General features: G+C 40.0%; 2 protein-coding genes across 14 annotated transcripts in view; one reads left to right on the top strand and one right to left on the bottom strand.

Moving 5' to 3' along the window:
• The window catches only part of LOC124127574 (ankyrin repeat domain-containing protein 50-like), a 436,330-nt gene that overhangs the window by 265,330 nt on the left and 150,434 nt on the right, over nucleotides 1-20,566 (bottom strand). The gene's annotated exons all lie outside the window — the stretch shown is intronic.
• LOC124121361 (ankyrin repeat domain-containing protein 1-like) lies at nucleotides 189-12,658 on the top strand. 2 transcript variants are annotated; one of them, XM_046484350.2, is made up of 5 exons: nucleotides 189-731; nucleotides 4,715-4,787; nucleotides 10,766-10,843; nucleotides 11,327-11,392; nucleotides 11,927-12,658. In XM_046484350.2, exons 1-5 carry the CDS (start codon nucleotides 240-242, stop codon nucleotides 12,523-12,525), a joined length of 1,308 nt encoding a protein of 435 aa, XP_046340306.2. In that variant the 5' UTR covers nucleotides 189-239; the 3' UTR covers nucleotides 12,526-12,658. The 2 variants fall into 2 exon arrangements, with proteins under 2 accessions (XP_046340306.2, XP_046340307.2); XM_046484351.2 differs by lacking the exons at nucleotides 189-731; nucleotides 4,715-4,787 and adding an exon at nucleotides 6,992-7,843.

Here is a 20,566-nt window from a genome sequence, read left to right as displayed (position 1 = left end):
AAGTAATAATACTCTCAACACGAGACTCTTGTGGCAACATACTTTGTATGAAACACGATACTCTGCTGAAGTTGCCCGCCTTATTTGCTGCTGTGGTACCACATGTATGCAAAGGAATTTTCTGTCAGAGCAATCCTGAGTTGGCTTTTTGTCAAACACGTGAGTCAGGCTAAGTTCGATGTTTATCCAGCACCAAGACAGTCTTCACATAACTGCGGTGAGCTGTACAACATCCCAACATGATGGAACTGACAAGTGTTGTATTCATCATTCTTGTTTCGTTGTGTGGTGTCAGAGACGTACATGCTGATATCAATTTGGCAGCCTTCTCTAGAAAATTAAACCTGCTGGACAGAACGATCCAGGCGTGGAAAGGCACAGTTGTTGAGTTGGGGATTGAAATGAGTAACAACTTTGACTTGCTGGAGTTATCACTGAAAGAAGAAGTGACTAACACGTTCATCCCTGCCTTGATAAAGCCTCTCGTGAAGCAAGCGATTACTGGCATCCTGAAAGAAGAATACGTTTGCAATATTATCAGCGGACGTGTTCTTGATGTTGTTAACAGCCTGAAAACCAGAGTACATACAACAAAGACACAACTTCGCTCAGTTAAACGAAAGTTCAGACTAGTTAAACGCGAAAGAGACTCTTACAAAGAGAGTCTTGGCAAATTACGAGGCGAGCTGACCAAAGAAGTCCATAGGGACTTTCAGGGAACACAGCAAAGGGTAAGTGCAGACACTCACACACTTCACACATTGACCTATATCAGACCATAAAGCCTGGTATTATTTATCAGAACCAGTCTATTTAATAAGCAAGGTGCTCTATGCATATTCATGAGCCTGTGTGTATTTGTTATCTATCACCTGTTGTTGTCAATGTTATTCTGCTGCTTATCACACCATGGAATGCATATATATATATATATCTCATCGCTTGGTTGTTGTCACTCCAGCTTGATAACGGTGTTAGAATCTACATTGAAACGTCGCTATATACAATAATCCAGAAGTTGTTATCCATAAATGTGTACGTTTACCATCTCGAATGATAAATAATTCAATATATGGTAGTGCGTATTACGATGGAGCCATGACTCACACCGACAGGAATGTTTTTAGTAGCAATGCATATGGTGTTGATGTAATGAAGCAAAGAAATTGTCGACTGTTTGGGAAACATGTTTGGAAAGAAGCAGCTTGCCTGGCTAAATTCCAAGTACTCTCAGGGTTGGGTGTCAGTTCACAAGCCCCCAGACATTCAACAGGCTATTTAGCCGAGCAATTACATGCCTTAAGATCATGCCGTTTTACCTTTCATTTGAAACCATGGAAAAAAAGAGTTAGCCGTCTATATGGCATTAACACTGTCAATATACTCCCCCACCAAAAAAAAAACGCACAGGTGAACTATAAATGTTAAATTTAGTTAATGTAAATTGAAACAATGAAATAATTGTTTTCCACCGCAAATCACTCAGGTTGTAAGTCCCCAATCGTAACCAATCACCAAAACACCTCACCTGATGAAACATTAACCCTAAACAGGTCATTGTTCTAAATGCATGAAGTGGAAAAGGATCACAAAGCGTGATGCACGTGAAAATTGGGGAAGTTCTGCTCCAAGATGAGGGATGACACAACGTCAACATAGGGTTTACAGGGCATATCAATATATGGTTTACTGGGCATGTCAACATAGGGTTTACAGGGCATATCAATATAGGGTTTACTGGGCATGTCGACATAGGGTTTACTGGGCATATCAAACTAGGGTTTACTGGGCATATCAACAAAGGATTTACTTGGCATGTCAACATAGGGATTTTCTGGGCATGTTAACATGTGTTTGTTTTTTTGTTCATATCGATATTGGATTTACTGGGCATGTCGACATAGGGTTTACTGGGCACGTAAACAAAGGATTTACAGGGCATGTAAGCATAGGGTTTACAGGGCATGTCAACATAGGGTTTACTTGGCATGTCAACATAGGGTTTACTCGGCATGTCAACATAGTATTTACTGGGCATGTCAACATGGGGTTTTCTGGGCATGTCGACACAGGGTTTACTGGTCATCTCAACATAGGGTTGATTGGCATGTCAACATAGGGTTTACTGGGCATTTCAACATGGTATTTTCTGGGCATGTCGACATAGGGTTTACTGGGCACGTAAACAAAGGATTTACAGGGCATGTAAGCATAGGGTTTACAGGGCATGTCAACATAGGGTTTACTTGGCATGTCAACATAGGGTTTACTCGGCATGTCAACATAGTATTTACTGGGCATGTCAACATGGGGTTTTCTGGGCATTTCGACACAGGGTTTACTGGTCATCTCAACATAGGGTTGATTGGCATGTCAACATAGGGTTTACTGGGCATTTCAACATGGTATTTTCTGGGCATGTCGACATAGGGTTTACTGGGCATGTCGACGTAGTATTTGCTGGGCATGTCGACATAGTATTTGCTGGGCATGCCAACATAGGGTTTACTGGGCATCTCAACATGGTATTTACTGGGCATGTCAACATAGGGTTTACTTGGCATGTCAACATGTGTTTGTTTTTTTGTTCATATCGATATTGGATTTACTGGGCATGTCGACATAGGGTTTACTGGGCACGTAAACATAGGATTTACAGGGCATGTAAGCATAGGGTTCACTGGACATCTCAACATAGGGTTGATTGGCATGTCAACATAGGGTTTACTGGGCATGTCAACATAGGGTTTACTGGACATCTCAACATAGGGTTTACTGGACGTCTCAACATAGGGTTTACTGGACATCTCAACACAGGGTTTACTGGGCATCTCAACACAGGGTTTACTGGGCATGTCAACATAGGGTTTACTGGGCATGTCAACAAAGGGTTTACTGGACATCTCAACATAGGGTTGATTGGCATATCAACATAGGGTTTACTGGGCATGTCAACACAGGGTTTACTGGACATCTCAACATAGTATTTACTGGGCATGTCAACATAGGGTTTACTGGGCATGTCGACATTGGGTTTACTGGACATCTCAACATAGGGTGGATTGGCTTACAAACAATTTGTTCCCTGTCTGCGCCGGCCAAATCATTAAAAAAAATAATCGAGAGTGTTTCAACATAACCACTGTTTAGTGTCGATGCCAGATTAGAACAATTAGTTAAACCAGAAATGTATACGCAAAAGTACTCGGTGTCAAGCCAGCACATAACAAAGAAATGTGCCATTCACAATTTCTACAGGAAACATTACTTGGCTTACAAATCTATAAAATACTGCCAAATAATTAGAATGACAATACACTATATGGTGGTAGTACACAATTCAATGGCAGTACAAAAATTTAAAATTAATAGCAATGGTAGTAGCAATAAAGTCAGAGATAATAATATTCACCAAGCAGCAACAATGGTCAAGCTTCCAAAATTGGCCCAGGCTGAATATCCAGAGTGAAAATAGTATCTTCACCCAGCCTCTGGACTTGATGTAATGTGAGATGAGAGATGCATGTTATTTCCCGCTTATAGACTCTAAATATCTTGTTAGTATATAGCTGTTCTAGAAGATTCCAGATTGTACTTGTACCCCAAAGAATCAACGTACAGTAACTTCCACACCACTGCTTACATTATCTAGTAATACATTCCTGACAACGGTTTATCACTAAAACACAATGTCATGAATTTCCACTGAATCCTTACATAAACAATGTAATCCATTACAACATTGCCATGTTACAAAACCAATTAGAGACCTGGCATCACCGTTAGCAATAGCTATTTTAACACTATATGAATTGAAAGCATGGATCTATAAGGTGAATAATCCTGTATATACACAAACTGTCAGATAAACAGTGATGTATATACTCAAACTATCAGTTTTTACTCCTGTATATACTCAAGCTGTCAGTTAAATACTCCTGTATGTAACCTGTCACGTAAATAGTCCTGTATATACTCAAACTTTCAGGTAAATACTCCTGTATATACTCAATCTGTCAGGTAAATACTCCTGTATATATTCAACCTGTCACGTAAATAGTCCTGTATATAACCTGTCACGTAAATAGTCATGTATATACTCAACCTGTCACGTAAATAGTCCTGTATATACTCAAAATCAGGTAAATACTCCTGTATATTCACAAACTGTTAGGTAAATAATCCTGTATATACACAAACTGTCAGGTAAATACTCCTGTATATACACAAACTGTCAGGTAAAGACTCCTGTATATACTCAATCTGTCAGGTAAATACTCCTGTATATTAAAATAATGTCAGGAAAATACTCCTGTATATACTCAAACTGTCAGGAAAATACTCCTGTATATTCTAGTACTCAACCTAAAACTCAGGTTGCTTTTTTTTTTCTTTTAAAACTTCGAATTTTGCAAACGTTGTGACTAACTTTCGCTTGCCAGTTTTGCGGGGGTGGTCTGGTAGCCTAGTGGTTTAAGCGATCGCTTGTCACGCCGAAGAACCGGGTTCTATTCCTGACATGGGTACAATGTGTGAAGCCCATTTGTGATGTCCCCCGCCGTGATATTGCTGGAATATTGCAAAAAGCAGCGTAAACCCTCACTCACACCCAGGTTTGCTCATTTCGTTCTAATATTTGTGTTTTTAGCATGATTAGTTTATGAGTGTGTTGATCAAATGATCCACCAGACTAAATTAAATTTCATCATTACAGATACAGGAACTCGAGGAACGTGATGCGCTACGTGAGAAACACATCCAAGACTTAATGGAACAAAAACAAAAAGGTTGGATTTCTATAACCTGTTGGGAACATTGAAACATCTTTATCATGAGCATGTGATGATACCAGGTATTTGCGAAAAGGGGAGTCAAATGCGGGAATTTCGTCGGACATCATTTTTGTCACTGATGCGTCAAATTTTGATATGTCCTCCCCATATTTACCATAAAGCTTTTGAAAGCTTCACTGAGGCCTTGAGTGTTGTAACCTTGATTAAACAACGACTGAGCAAGAGTCAGATGATGGTCTTTGAAATCTTGGCAGAAAGAGCGTGCTTGATTGTACCTCAAAAGTTGTGAAATATAAACACCAAAGGCTGGAGTTGATGGAATACAGACTTGATACACCAGTCCTGTGTTTCTAATGGCAGCGGGAAGCGTCATTAATGCGTCTATCACTGTACAGTAGACATGATACACCAGCCCTGTGTTTCTAATGGCAGCGAGAAGCGTCATTAATGCTTCTAACACTGTACTGTAGACATGATACACCAGCCCTGTGCTTCATTAACAACTCGTGATTGAAGCAATTGTATGAACAACTTTTAACGAGAGAACTTTTCTATCAGTCCCTTGTCATATGTTTGACGACACCTTCACGTTCCATTTAGCGAACACTTGGTGTCATCACTGATTTTCAGTGGTCATTCAAATAATTTTTACTTTTTTTTGCCCTCTATACAAACTGGAATCTGTTTCGGCGGATAATCTAGATTGGTTATTCATTTGCATTGAAAATGTATATATTTGAAGCCACGAGTCTAGTTTCATCACTTGGTCTTTCCTCGTTCAGCTCGATCGTTCGTTCGTGTAAATGTTGAAAAACACAAAGTCCTGTCCTGTTAAGTGTGTATTCATTGATGGACTAAAGCTAAGTAAAGTTGATGTGAGTATAAAACCTTGCGTTTACACTCATAAAATGCTAGTATGAGTGTGTGCTGGCACATGAATGTCTAGGAAGGTACTTAGGATCAACGGTCGCCGGGCCCCCCTTTCCTCCAGGACTTAGCGAGGCTCTCTCTTTAACTGAGAAACAGGGAAACATAGACGTGGTGACTGTGCACGTCACACCTTTCCAATTGTCTTTTTTTGTACAATAAAGGTTTTCACTGCAGTGGCCGTATTTTCGCCATTCTGATTCTGTTTTAGAATTAACATTTTTTACCGAATCACTAAGGTCATCAGATTTCTCTATTGCCGAAAAAAAGATTTCTGAACAGTAGCTGACGATGAAACGAGTCACGAGACAGCCACGAGATTTTCCCGCACTGGATTTGGCAAGGAGCGGCATGCTTGATAGTGAACGACGACGCAACATTTCATACACGGCACTGAAGCTATACGTAATTGCCAAATGCGTGGACGTATACGTGGCAATATGGCCACCAGTTGTATGTGAGCGACGGGGATAGCGGAATACAATGTGCGTGTTTACTGGTATGGTAAAAGCCGATGGCGCTGTTGAGAATGTTTCTTTTTAATATCTGTGAAAAAAATAGGTAATGGAACTTGCATCTACGCACACCCCAAAACGTTAAAAGATGGTACTTGTTGTGGGAGTAGTGCACTTTACCGGGCGCACTTTTTCAGATCCAATTAGCGCTGTGGGGGCTCGAACGCGCTCTGCTAATTAACGCGTTAATGCGTTAATTAGCCGACGCTCTACCACTGGACCACAGGCACTATCACATGTAATCAGTGCTCGTTTAACAGGTCATTAGAATCCCCATTGACATGCATGCGTAATTCAGTAAACAATGAATTGCGCATGCGTGTGACGTCACTGCCCGCTCTCCCATTCATCTTTTCTTGAAACCACACCCGCAATTGTTTATGACAACATGACCGACCAATGGGATTAACTGGATTAACGCTTGAAATGGTAAGAATTTATGGCTAACCCATGCCCAAAGCGAGCTGACCCTAATGACCGAAAAGGGGTTTAGGATCGTAAAGACGTGTAAGTTTCCCTAAGACCGAAAACGGGTGTTGGATCGTAAAGTTGTGTAAGTTTCCCTAAGCCCTAGAACGGGTGTTTGATCGTAAAGATGTGTAAGTTTCCCTAAGACCGAGAACGGGTGTTTCATTGTAAATATGTGTAAGTTTCCCTAAGACCGAAAACGGGTGTTGGATCGTGAAGCGAGAGTCACCAGAGCGTGAGGCACGGTAACGGTATAACGAGACAGCGGTGGCACTATAGCGCGGTAATTGAGCGGATGGTAGAGCTCGGGCTGCGCCTGGTAAACTGCATTGTTGCCCTTGTTGTTACCTTGCCTGTTGTTAAATTATCTTAAAACGTCATTTAATCACACTTTTGAGTTTTAGTTAAGAAATAAAGTTTGCGCTTGTGTAATAAAGTATAATGTTGCCCTGAACTATTATAGCTAAAGCACGAGGACGCTTGCGTTGCTTTGACATTATTACAGTTCAGAGTAAAACTATACTTTATTACACTACACATGCGGTCAGAGAAAACTTTATAACTTGTCTTAGATTGGGAATTTTAAAATACTCAATCTTTTTCTTTGAGATGGGTTTAAAATCGAATCTGTATCAACATGCGGTAAATGGAAAAACCTCGAACAGGCTAACTGACGGGCTGGTCCACTTGATTGCCTGTATACCCCTTAAGCTGAGAGACATATTTACGTTTAAAATATAATACAACATGACTAAAATGTTTAGTTTATTATAATAAGGTCCCATTTTCTTATCCGTTCAGTGTGTGTATATTTAAAAAAAAACATGCAGCACAACGAAGGATTTTGAAAATATTTTTTTGATATTAAATTGCTTAAATTTAATCACGTGACTCTGAACATTCCACATATGTATTGTGGGGCCGAGCTTACATGTAAACATAGCCGAAATTCCATGTCGCTGGTTATTGTGAGTTGAGGTGTTTTCTGTTGTACAAATTGCAGCAACTTAAGCCATGAAATAGTGTGTTTAACGAGGGGGTTGTGCTACATGTTACGGTATCGGACGAGGATCGACGGCCTGGGGTGAGATATGGCGTCGCCGTGAGACGACCATGGCCGAGGAAAAGCAACAATGGCCGGTTTGTTTATATATTATATATATATTGTTGAATGCCGTACGCTGAGCAACAGCTAGGTGCACATGTGATTTTGAAACTTTTCTAGGATTACTCAGTCCTTTGTCCTGATTGTGATTGTATGTTGTTTAACGCCACACTCAGCAATATTCAAGCTATATGACGGCGGTCTGTAAATAATTGAAACTTGACCAGACAATCCAGTAATTAATATCATGTACATCGATCTACACAATTGGGATAGATGACATGCATCAACCAAGTAAATGAGCCTGACCACCCGATCCCGTTGGTCGCTTCTTACGACAACCATAGTCGCCTTTTACAGCAAGCAGGGGTTGCTGAAGACCCATTCTACCCCGGATCATCACGGGTTTATTGATTTATTGACTGCAAGCCTGCACTTCTTACCACAGGAACATATTTTTAAACTGGTCGAGCCCGATGTGCCTGTCCCTTATTCTACTCCAAATCTTCACGCGGACACAATGCTTTGTCGCAGGTTAAGTATAATCGGTGCCATTGATCTTTTAGCGAAGCATCTTAGAATAAAATATAGACATATTTTACGCACGATGATGAGGTACATTTCTTTAACCAATGAAGTAGGCTTAAGTTTTTACCTTTGCATGTAATCTGAAACGAAAGAAGGTAAGACCGTAGTAAGACTTGTATCACTTCACACTGTATTATCTAAAAATGACCGGCACAAGCAGCCGAGCGCCAAACCAAACCATGCTCCTAATCAGACACGTCACAGTGACGTCATAGCTCGCCCCAAGGCGTTTCTTGACTGGCAGTGAGATGTGTCACTCGTGTTAGGACGTAAACGGTGGGTAAGTTTTCAGTTTGTATTTCAGAATGTTTTTAGGAAATTAAATGAAACAGACATTGTAAATATTGTAAGATTGATGTACAATAGAATATATTTTGAAGGAAACAGGTGCTTCACACAATGTTTACACCCAGACGTTTGTTTAGCCTGTCACCAGGGATAAACAAACGTCTGGATGTACACATTCATACCTCGTTTCTACTGAAAAGCTATTTTAATACGTATATTGCAAAATATATGGTTGTAAGTTTCATCCCCTGAACTAATAACACTTATTTACAACTGAGACTGAAGACTAGATCTAAATCTGTTCAGTCAAGTGTCGGCTATTTTTATTCGCTCATATTTTTTAAAACGTTGTTCTACATCATAAAATGGCAGAAATCTAATGAAATACATCCCCACTACAGACCAGGGCCAAATGTGTCAGCCTCATTATTTTTACACTCAGCTTTGTTCTTCTAATCCGGAATATCTTATGTGGAACAAATGTATTTTTGCAGGGCACTAACATTGTTTTTTGAAGGATGGCAAGAAAATGTTAGAATACATAAGGGCAAAATCTCATTATTTTATGATTAAGTTACAACAGACGTTCAATGCGAAAACAATTTGGCGCATGTCACACGGGCAATCGGCATTTCAATCTTATCACTTAATAGGACCAGTTGTTTATTCCCTTCTTCACACAACCAAACACCGTACCAAACATCTTGTCGTACCGGCTACAGTTTCTGCCTCAGATAGTAAGCTGATTTGTGATGGGTGTACTGCCGCCATCGCTCGGAATGCTGAATTATGACAGTGCTGCAAAGAGTTTTCCTGACACTGAATTACCACTGTGTTGCACACGCGCTTAGTCAAGTATACCTGTTGCTCTTTTACATTCATTGTATATCATCATGAAAATGTCATCACTGAAATATTTATCTGTAGCATGTCGTATATCGACGTTTGTAATACTCTATAGCAAGAGACGAGGTAAAATGCACCCGTTTCTGTATCTAGTAAAGAGTGTTTGTATCGGGGAGGATGGGGACTAAAACATCAAGCAAAGTCACTTGGAACAACAAATAATTTACGATAGGTCGCAGCACTCTACATTTAGTAGCCTGTTATCATCAATTGACAAAGGCAGTATGCAGACAGAGAAGCCATCAAGACAGTTGTCGATTTGACGATATAAAAATTGTGTGAAATGTCCATTGTCCTCAGACGTTGAAATGGACGAGAAATATATTTTCCTCCAGAATTACACTGGTGGACGTCATATCCTGGTCAAAATATATATACCGATGTACATTGATTCTCAGTGACAACAAACACCTGAGAATTATTCAAATACACAGGAATAACATAGAAGGCAATGACAATTAGAAAACAGTGTTCAGTATTTCACCTGTATGTACTAGATCTATCCAGTTTTGTTATTCACAGTATTGATCATCAAATGCAGTTCTAGATATTATGCAACAACGAAATAACGGACCAACTTGCGGGCGTCAATGCATTGTCATTACTAATCTTCCTACAATCAAGGAAGTCAGACTAAAATACTAATCATTCCGTAATTGGGAATAAAGAGTAGGTAGCTGATGTAATACCCTCATCGAATGTTCCAATATAATAAATGCACATATTCTGTGTTTCAGTTTATTTGAGATCCGGTCTCTTCTGTGTACAGCAATATAAACTAACATGTTTAGTCCTAAGTCCTTATAATGGGAACATATAAAACCCTTAAAATAGCATATGTTTACGAGCCTAGTCGTTATGATATCTGAACTATTGGGATGTTTGGCAAGGACTATAGGACGAGTGCAATTTTCTATCGCTGGTGGAGTAATGTTCATTTATGTTGTATGTTGTATTCCATTCAGTTCCTGCAACATTTCAACCAAAGGAAAACCCGGGATCGATTCCCCCACATGGGTACAATGTGTGAAGACCATGTCTTGTGTTCCCCGCCCAGATATTGCTGGAATATTGCCAAGAGCGTGTAAAACCCAACTCACCCGACCCAACACAACTACTATTTGACCACTTTTTAAATGGTATTGTGCATTCATATAGCATATTTTGTGTTTCAGCCACCAGTGCCCCCAGTCGGAACAGGAGCCACAGAGAAAGGGCTGAACAGATAACAGTGACAAAGTCTGGTCTACATGGTAGGTAGGAGAACCCAGCAGGTGGTAGATAGTGTCACTGTCCAACTTTGTACGAGATGAGGGCACATCAACATGTATCAAATATAAGCCAGAAAGTTCACACCACAAACCTTCATGTGAACAGTCTCTACAATAACAAGCTGATAAATGTAATCTTTTATTATCCTATTTATTTGAAACAAGTCAACAATTTATTGACAGTGCCGCTATAAGGCTCAATCCAACAAGCGTGAACAGACGCGCGGCTCAGATGAACAGCAATGTCAGTGTTTGTGTTGTATATTAAGATAGTCGTTTGAGTGATTGGTTAGTTGCTAAACTACCTTATATTTTTACCTCTACTAAGATAAACTGAAAGATGAATTCCAATTCTTTTCATCAGTAAACATTTCAAATACATGAAATTTGTAGAATGGCCATATCTTGTATGTATAATGCTTATGTGGTTTGCATAGTTTTCTGAACAGCATATTCTGTTTTCAGCCTCGAGTGATTCGAGTCGGACTGAGAGGACACCAGTGACGACCACAAAAAAACCTGCTACGCAAGGTAGGTTGGAGAACCCAGCAGGCAGAAAGCTCACATTTTAATAATTCAACATTTAACAAGCCCGGGCATAGACCCGTGTGGGTTCTGACTTGCATCTTGGCGTCATCGTAGCTGTCAGTTGTGTAGATCGGTGCTCATGTTATCAACCACTGGACTGTCTGTATCAGACCCCGCCATCTTATTGCTGGACTACTGCTGAGTGAGGCATAAAACAAAAACAAACAGGCTGACATAAACCAATGTCATGTCTTAATATCCTCACATTTCCAAACAGCAACTGTACTGACAGTATCATCTTATAAAGCTCACTTCATCAACTCTCCAGCCATTCACAGAATAATGTTACAACTACTGGATGTATCAGAAAGATTTTAAACATTGAATACATAATGCTTGATTTCATGAACCAGCTGCCGTCCTTCCCCTTGATCGTTGTATTGTCAACCATGTTGGAAGTTTTTGATGTCGTTTCGTGTCACAGTAGATGTATGACGATGATGTCTGGATGTGTACAGAGTTTACTTTGTGTTACAGCGACTCCATCACCAGCAGACTGCGACGACCTAATTTACGCCAGCAGAAGGGGGAACCTGGAGGAGGTGAAGCGGCTCCTGTCTCTAAATGTCGACGTCAACTGTAGGGACAGTTATAGCAGGACACCGGTGATGTGGGCAGCAGGGCGGGAACACGCAGAAGTGGTGGAGCTCCTGGTGAGGAAAGGAACCGATGTGTCACTGGTGGACGAGGGCGGTAGCAGTATTCTTCACTTCGCCTGTTATGCAGGAGACATGGAGATTGTTAAGTTTGTGCTGTCACTGAACGTCTTGGACATCGAAAGTAGAGGAGAGTTGAGCAGGACACCGGTGATGTATGCAGCAAGGTGGGGACACAGGGACGTGGTGGAGCTCCTGGTGAGTATAGGAGCCGATGTGTCACTGGTGGACGATGACGGTGACAACATCCTTCACCTCGTCGGTTGGGGAGGAGACATGGAGACGGCGAAGTTTGTGCTGTCACTGAACGTTGTGGACATCGACGCCAGGAACAACGACGGGCGGACAGCGGCGGACGTGGCGAGATCCGGGAGACGTCGGCGAGTGGCGGATCTGCTGGAGTCCCGCGGCGCTCAATGACGTCAGTGCCGTGTTTGTGTAGACGGTGAAGAAGACCTGGCAGTGACGTGGCTTGCCGTTCACGTCATCGTGTGTCTTTATTTACGTGAAACTGTTTGTTGATTTGGGGGATGAATAAAACTTGTAAAAGCTTTTTCAGACATTTTCTCATTTGTTGTGTTCGGATCAGGTAAGAAAATTGTTAACTTGATTGTTAAGATGATGTGTGATTGGTATGTCAGCACCGCACCTCGCGATATGTCCATGCATGTCGTTATATATTTCTGTGTTAATTTAACGTCATAAGTTTGTACTTAATCGTCAATCAGACAACAGACTGTTTGTTTACATCTTGCTGCGCGTACGGTTCAAAATTCAATTGAGCGTGGTCTAATCTACAGATAACCTAGCTCTACATTAAAAACACAGTTTGTTTATTCCCATTCTACCATGACTAAATAAACAAAACCAGTGTTTTGGGTGGGTTATCGATCTGAATTACGGAATCACCGAACAAAATATGGCGCTGTATATACTCAAGCAGTTTGTTAACACCGTAATACTTCACTCGAACATATGACAGGCATTGAATGCATATAAGCACGGCAACTTGGTAAGCTAACATGAGGTGGGCGTCCCTAAAGAAAACAAAGAAAGCTTTGCAAGGCGTTCGCTCTACATCTCGCGTCAGCATTATGACGTCATGTCGCTCAATGTGGAATGTGTGAAATGTAAACAAAGCAAAATACAGATTTTACACAGTGTAGCATTTTCTCCTATTTTGAGCTATCCTTTCGTCTATTTGTTGCTTACATTGGCTCAACATTTTCAGAATACACATGAGTAGACAATCGTAGGAAGAATTAGGGAATTAAAAAAAACACATAGCAATGGTTTGGTGAACTGAACACAAATTGTCTTCGTTTCCGCCCTCTGTCACGCACATCGACAGCGAAATTTTAACGTCAGTTTTCGACATTTACTGCAGGCTATTTTAAGTAGTGAATGTATAACCTTATACATAAGCATATACATGCATTTCATATATATTTATGTTGTTCAGATATTTGGCAGAATTCGTTCTCTCACAGCTACTATATAAAAAAGAAATCGTCGCACAGTACTTCTGTCGGTGTACAATAACAAGCGGCGAAATTTGTTGTTTTTCAACGCAGAATAAATTCTTGGACAACACTTCTTGGCCGACGTTCTACCATTGGACCACGGTGGCTGTCCATGACGCAAAGTATACAATAACTCGTAATTGTTCAGAGCTTTCAAATGAAAATAACATATATCTTATATTACCGATTCTTGTGTGGTGGTAATGCTTTAATCTCTACATTTAACCCTTGTCCATGTGCTCTTGTTCTATTCAGCAAACAGTTCAACATATCAGATAACACTGACACAGCCTAGCTTTAGCGGGATTCTCCGTGACTAATACTTAGTCGATGAATACATTTCTCTAAAATATTTTGGTTTTCAAAAGAACCTTTCCTCTTCTCTTGTTTTCATATGTGGAATCAAGGAAACTGGACTAGACAAGGTTTAGTTGATATAGACTTGCCTAGGCCTTTATTGAATATATATATATATATATATATATAAATATATATATATATATATATATATATATATATATATATATATGATCCAATTGCAGAAGAGAGTGCTCAATACAAAGTAGAGCATAAATACAGATTTGAATACACTTTCCTTATATCATTTTGCAACTCTGAGTTTCCACCTGTCGCCATGGTAAACCCCCAAGCCGAGCAAAAAAGAAAAGGTCAAACTAAAAACCATGTTTCATTATGCCTGATGATCGTACGCAATACCATGGGTTGCGTGAAACTCAGAGTTGCAAACTCATATAACGAAAGTGTATTCAAATCTGTATATATATATATATATATATTGTTCGTTGGATTTTATTTTGAAGAAAAATATTTGTATCTACCACAAGTTTATTTCGGGGACTTAATGTGTGTCTTCTGACACCGGTACTGCCCCCGATGTAGCTATTTATAGCTCAAATAAGAATATCACATTCTATCGCCTATTTATTACAGTCAATTTGACTGGAATTTACATTACTCCCAGACAGGATAGGGAAGTGCCAAGTTTCAAATGTTTCGATGTCAGCAATATCCCAGTGATATGACAGCGGTATCTACATTATTTCAATGACGTGTACTGATATCCAATACAATCGTTCTATTCTATGGGGTAATTAACTGGATCAGCGGTGACATGTGATAATAATTTGCCATCTATATCTTTCTTGGTTGGTCTATCAATATTTTACATTCAAGAGCACATTTTACATAATTCACTGAACCATGATGGCGGAATGTCTACATGTACATACCAACTGTATACATTTTGACAAACATTCCAAGACAACATCTAATTTAGCCATCGTTTACATGTGGGCTTGTTCCGCTGTTGGCAGTGTTAGCGGTGAAACATTCACAACGAACAGCACCGGACACAGCTGCCCGTCTATAATATCATTTGACATGGCCAATTATTTAAGTGAACAAGAGCCGAATAAGCGAGGGGTCCCTTATCCACCTTATTCGACTCCTTGTAAAATCTTATATCTCACCCCTAATGGAACAGCGTCCCGCATAGATATAGTCTACACACATAAATCTCTCGATGGTGAGAACAATGTCCCGCATACATTCAGTCTACACACATAGTTCTCACAAAGGTGGGAACATTGTTCCACATACATATAGGCTACACACATATATCTCACCAAGGTGGGAACATTGTTCCGCATAAATATAGGCTACACACATATATCTCACCAAGGTGGGAACATTGTTCCGCACACATACTGGCTACAAACATATATCTCACAAAGGTGGGAACAGTGTCACGCATACATACAGGCTACACACATAGATCGCACAAAGGTGAGAACAGTGTCCCGCACACATTCTGGCTACAAACATATATCTCACAAGGGTGAGAACAGTGTCCCGCATACATGCAGGCTACACAGATATATCTCACAAAGGTTGGAACAGTGTCCCGCATACATACAGGCTACACACATAGATCTCACAAAGGTGAGAACAGTGTCCCGCATACATACAGGCTACACACATATATCTCACAAAGGTGGGAACAGTGTCCCGCATACATACAGGCTACACACATAGATCTCACAAAGGCAACACGCATATATTTCACAAAGGTGGGAACAGTTCCCCACATACATACAGGATACACACATATATCTCACAAAGGAGGGAACAGCGCCCCGCATACATATAGGCTACACACATATGTCTCACAAAGGTGGGAACATTGTTCCGCATACACAGAGGCTACAAAAAATATATCTCACAAAGGTGAGAACACCGTCCCGCATACATACAGGCTACACAGATATATCTCACAAAGGTGAGAACACCGACCCGCATACATACAGGCTACACACATAGATCTCACAAAGGCAACACGCATACAATCTCACAAAGGTGGGAACAATTCCCCACATACATACAGGATACACACATATATCTCACAAAGGTGGGAACAGCGCCCCGCATACATATAGGCTACACACATGGCTCACAAAGGTGGGAACAATGTCCCGCATACATAAAGGCTACACACACATATCTCACAAAGGTGGGAACATTGTCCCGCATACATAAAGGCTACACACATATATCTCACAAAGGCAACACATATATATCTCATAAAGGTGAGAACAGTGTACCGCATACATACAGGCTACACACACATGTCTCACAAAGGTGGGAACATTATCCCGCATACATATAGGCTACACACATAGTTCTCACAAAGGTGGGAACATTGTTCTTCATACACACAGGCTACACACATATATCTTACAAAGGTGGCAACATTGTCCCGCATACATTCAGGCTACACACATATATCTCACAAAGGCTACACACATAAATCTCACAAGGGTGGCAACATTGTCCCGCATACATACAGGCTACCCACATACATCTCACAAAGGTGGGAACAGTGTCCCGCATACATGCAGGCTACACACATATATCTCACAAAGGCTACACACATAAATCTCACAAGGGTGGAAGCATTGCCCCGCATACATACAGGCTACTCACATACATCTCACAAAGGTGGCAACATTGTCTCGCATGCATACAGGCTACACACACATATCTCACAATGGTGGGAACAGTGTCCCGCATACATACAGGCTATACACATATATATCTGAAAAAGGCTACACACATACATCTCACATAGGTGGGAACAGTGTCCCGCATACATTCAGGCTACACACATATATCTCACAAAGGCTACACGCATAAATCTCACAAAGGTGTCAACATTGTCCCGCATACATACAGGCTACACATATGTATATCTGACAAAGGGTACAAACAAATATCTCACAGACGTTGGAACAGTGTCCCGCATACATGCAGGGTACACACATATATATATATCTGACAAAGGGTACAAACAAATATCTCACAGATGTTGGAACAGTGTCCCGCATACATACAGGCTACACACACATATATATCTGACAAAGGGTACAAACAAATATCTCACAGAGGTGGGAACAGTGTCCCGCATACACACAGGCTTCACACACATATCTCACAAAGGTGGGAACATTATCCCGCATACATACAGGCTACACACATATATCTCACAAAGACTACACATATATATCTCACAAATGTGAGAACAGTGTACCGCATACATACAGACTACACACATATGTCTCACAAATGGAGGCAACATTGTCTCGCATACATACAGGCTACACACATACATCTCACAGATTTGGGAACAGTGTCCCGCATACATACAGGCTACACACACATATATATCTGACAAAGGGTACAAACAAATATATCACGGAGGTGGGAACAGTGTCCCGCATACATACAGGCTACACACACATATATATCTGACAAAGGGTACAAACAAATATCTCACGGAGGTGGGAACAGTGTCCCGCATACATACAGGCTATATACGCATATATATCTGACAAAGGGTACAAACAAATATCTCACAGAGGTGGGAACAGTGTCCCGCAAAGAGAGTCTTGTAAAACTTAGTGGCGAGCTGGACAAAAACATCCATAAATGTATGTCTTGAATTTCAAACAATATATCGAATGCATGCAAAGGATATGCCTTCCTCTGCCTTTACAAATGTGTCTAAACTTTCCATGTTTAAATGTGGAGACCGTAAATTAAGCTAATTTCAAAAAGTGTATGTAGCATTTACAATGACAACAGGCTTACAGAGCATTTTGACATAGGGTTTACTGGGCATGTCGACACAGGGTTAACAGTGTTTGTTAACATATGACATACAGAGAATATTGACATAAGGCTTACCGAGCATGGCAACATAGGGCTTATAGGGCATGTCAACTTGTCGACATAGGGTTTGCATGGCATGTCGAGATAGGGTTTACGGGGCATGTCAGCATATGGCTTACAGAGCATGTCGAGATAGGGTTTACAGGACATGTCGAGATAGGGTTTACAGGGCATGTCAACATAGGTCTTACTGAGCATGTAGGCAAAGAGTTAACTGGGCATGTGAACATAGGGTTTACGGGACATGTCATGATGCTGTGTATAGGGCACGTCAACATGTGGCTTACAGATTTACATGTCTTGCTCGAAATAATTTTGTACCTTGGACATACACCGTCAAGTATTATAATTGGGTTAACGATTTTCTGCATGATGGACTTTAAAACATGTTGGAAGCTACGTGTATATATTAGTGTTGAGATGATTGTCTCGCCAGCCCCTAATCAGTCCGCAAAGATGCCAACCCTAACTGAAGATATGCCAAACCTAAATGAAGCTTTGGAATATTCAGTAGGGTAAAAACGGGTAATTTCATATGACAAAGGGTAATGTTAACAGAAATGTTGGGTTCCTATAATCTATTGAGGACTTTGAACATTGTGTAGAGTTAGTTATATTAGTGAAGATGCTTTGTTATCTGTTATAACAATCTGGCAATACATTGTCATTACACACTCCATAACCTGTAACAATGAATGAAGAAATGCTATTTAGATGTAGAAATAACACATTTCGTGTCCTCGAGCGTGCCAGGGCCAAGAAAGGTCGCTACATCAGGGTCTCTTTCTACTTAGGGTTTCTACTAAACGGGAATTCATTGTATGTTTATTTCGTCTGATGTGTTTGCGCAAATAACCTGTCGATTCAAAGATAGAAGATATTCTCTATTTCTTCCAAATGAACGCATATTACAATATGCTGAGATAATTTCGATCCCGATCCGAAATGGAGAAATGTTGCAATGGGTTTGTTTGACGTTTTGTTTTGTCAAATATTATTCTAAAATGTTTGCTGTATATTTTGATGAAATTTGAAATTGCCGTGAATACTGCCGATGCATTAAATGGTCTGAAGAGTGATAGCTAGATTATTTAGATTTTGATGTAGAGCTCGGACAGAAGTTTGTTAGTGATCATGATATAAAGATCAGTTGTCAAGGTCCTCGGTTGTTTTGCAGTTTGTACATTGATCATTATGGTGTTTAGTTGCAGAGTTTAGCTTCATATGATTCCACTTCTTACAATAACGACTTAGTGTTTTTTAATGTATTAGTTCCATAAGACGCGCCACCCCCTGTTAAAATGAGTTGTACTTTTAATGTTTTAGCTCAAGTTTGGACTAATCTAGATCTCTCAGACGATGCAGATACAGACATTATCGTTTTCAATTTTATGGCTTTTGAAATGAGTTTGCAGGGCACGGAAATACCACTCGTCCACCTGTATTGACCAGTGGTAGCATGTGCAGGGCGAGAAAGAAGTGAACAAACGTTCGTCCTACCGGGGAGTAAATATTTCAGTCATATCAATTCGTCTCTAATCAAATTCAATAAAAGATTGTATTTTCTTTAGTGTAGTGCGCACGCAAGCACCCCCTCTATGTGATTCTGTATTTTGGAAAAAGAATATTAAAGTTTTAGGCACAGAGAAACATAACATCATTTCCCTTCAGCGAATTCATGCAGGTTAATGATCACGTGATAACAAACATGGTCAATACAAATTTCAAATTTGAAATAAAACATCACGACACAATATTATTTACCATTTAAATTGTATTTCCTGTTCAGCTAGTCATTGTTTTATATGCAAAGATGAAGATTACTACATGTATTTTCTCGTAATCTAAAACGGACACAGCAATCAACTGTACACACTTTTTCTAACATTGCTTCGGTTCAATATTACCCAATAATAAAACTTCAAAGAATCTTGATGCAATGATCGGCAGAATTGTATCTGGAACTTATATTTCATCAGGAATAATATATTCTAATACCGTTTCATTTCAGTTGCAGCTTTAGTATATACATTTAAAATACACTTTCATAGGTTGATCGCTATTGCCGGATATTATTACGTATAATTTGACCAGTCACCGTCGAGTCTCCCGCCCTTCTGATCGAGAAAACTTTATATTAACATAAAATATTAAACTACAATAGATATGACTTTGAACGAGTCAAAGTATGACATTTATGACATATAGATATCCATTCTCTGTCAAACAAAGTTCGTTTCAAGAGGTCAATAGCGGTAATCTGACCATGGTTGCTGTAAATAACGGTCAGTTGTACGAACTACCGATCACTTCACAAACGATTTCGTCGAAATTAATGTAAACAAAAGTTAATTAAATTTTGAATACAATTTATGAAATAGGTTACAAACATAGGTCCAGATATAAAATGAACAATTTTATAACCAGACAGTGTAATTACATAATTAATTTGCAAACTTCAGTACGGATGTCTTGACATGGTATTTCCAGTGTTACTGCTCACTATAATGTCTTTGCACTGGGGAAAAAAAAACATCACAAATCATGATGGCGTGTATTTTATGTTGCGCACCCCTCTCTAGACAGCTGTGTATTTTTTTTAAATGTGCAGGTCAAAAACAAAGCACAGTATGCGAGATAATTTCTAACCAAGTCCCCATGATCTCCAGTAAGGTGGTCTAACTTTGGTT

Source organism: Haliotis rufescens, unplaced genomic scaffold, assembly GCF_023055435.1.
Source record: "Haliotis rufescens isolate VD_foot unplaced genomic scaffold, xgHalRufe1.0.p SCAF_24, whole genome shotgun sequence".
Taxonomy (NCBI): Eukaryota; Metazoa; Mollusca; class Gastropoda; order Lepetellida; family Haliotidae; genus Haliotis; species Haliotis rufescens.
This window is presented reverse-complemented; position numbering and strand designations above follow the sequence as displayed.

Coding starts and splice junctions, on each gene's coding strand:
- LOC124121361 (XM_046484350.2), top strand. CDS start 240: ATGATGGAACTGACAAGTGTTGTATTCATCATTCTTGTTTCGTTGTGT. Junction 732..4,714: donor TTCAGGGAACACAGCAAAGG/GTAAGTGCAGAC, acceptor TCATCATTACAG/ATACAGGAACTCGAGGAACG. Junction 10,844..11,326: donor GACAAAGTCTGGTCTACATG/GTAGGTAGGAGA, acceptor TTCTGTTTTCAG/CCTCGAGTGATTCGAGTCGG.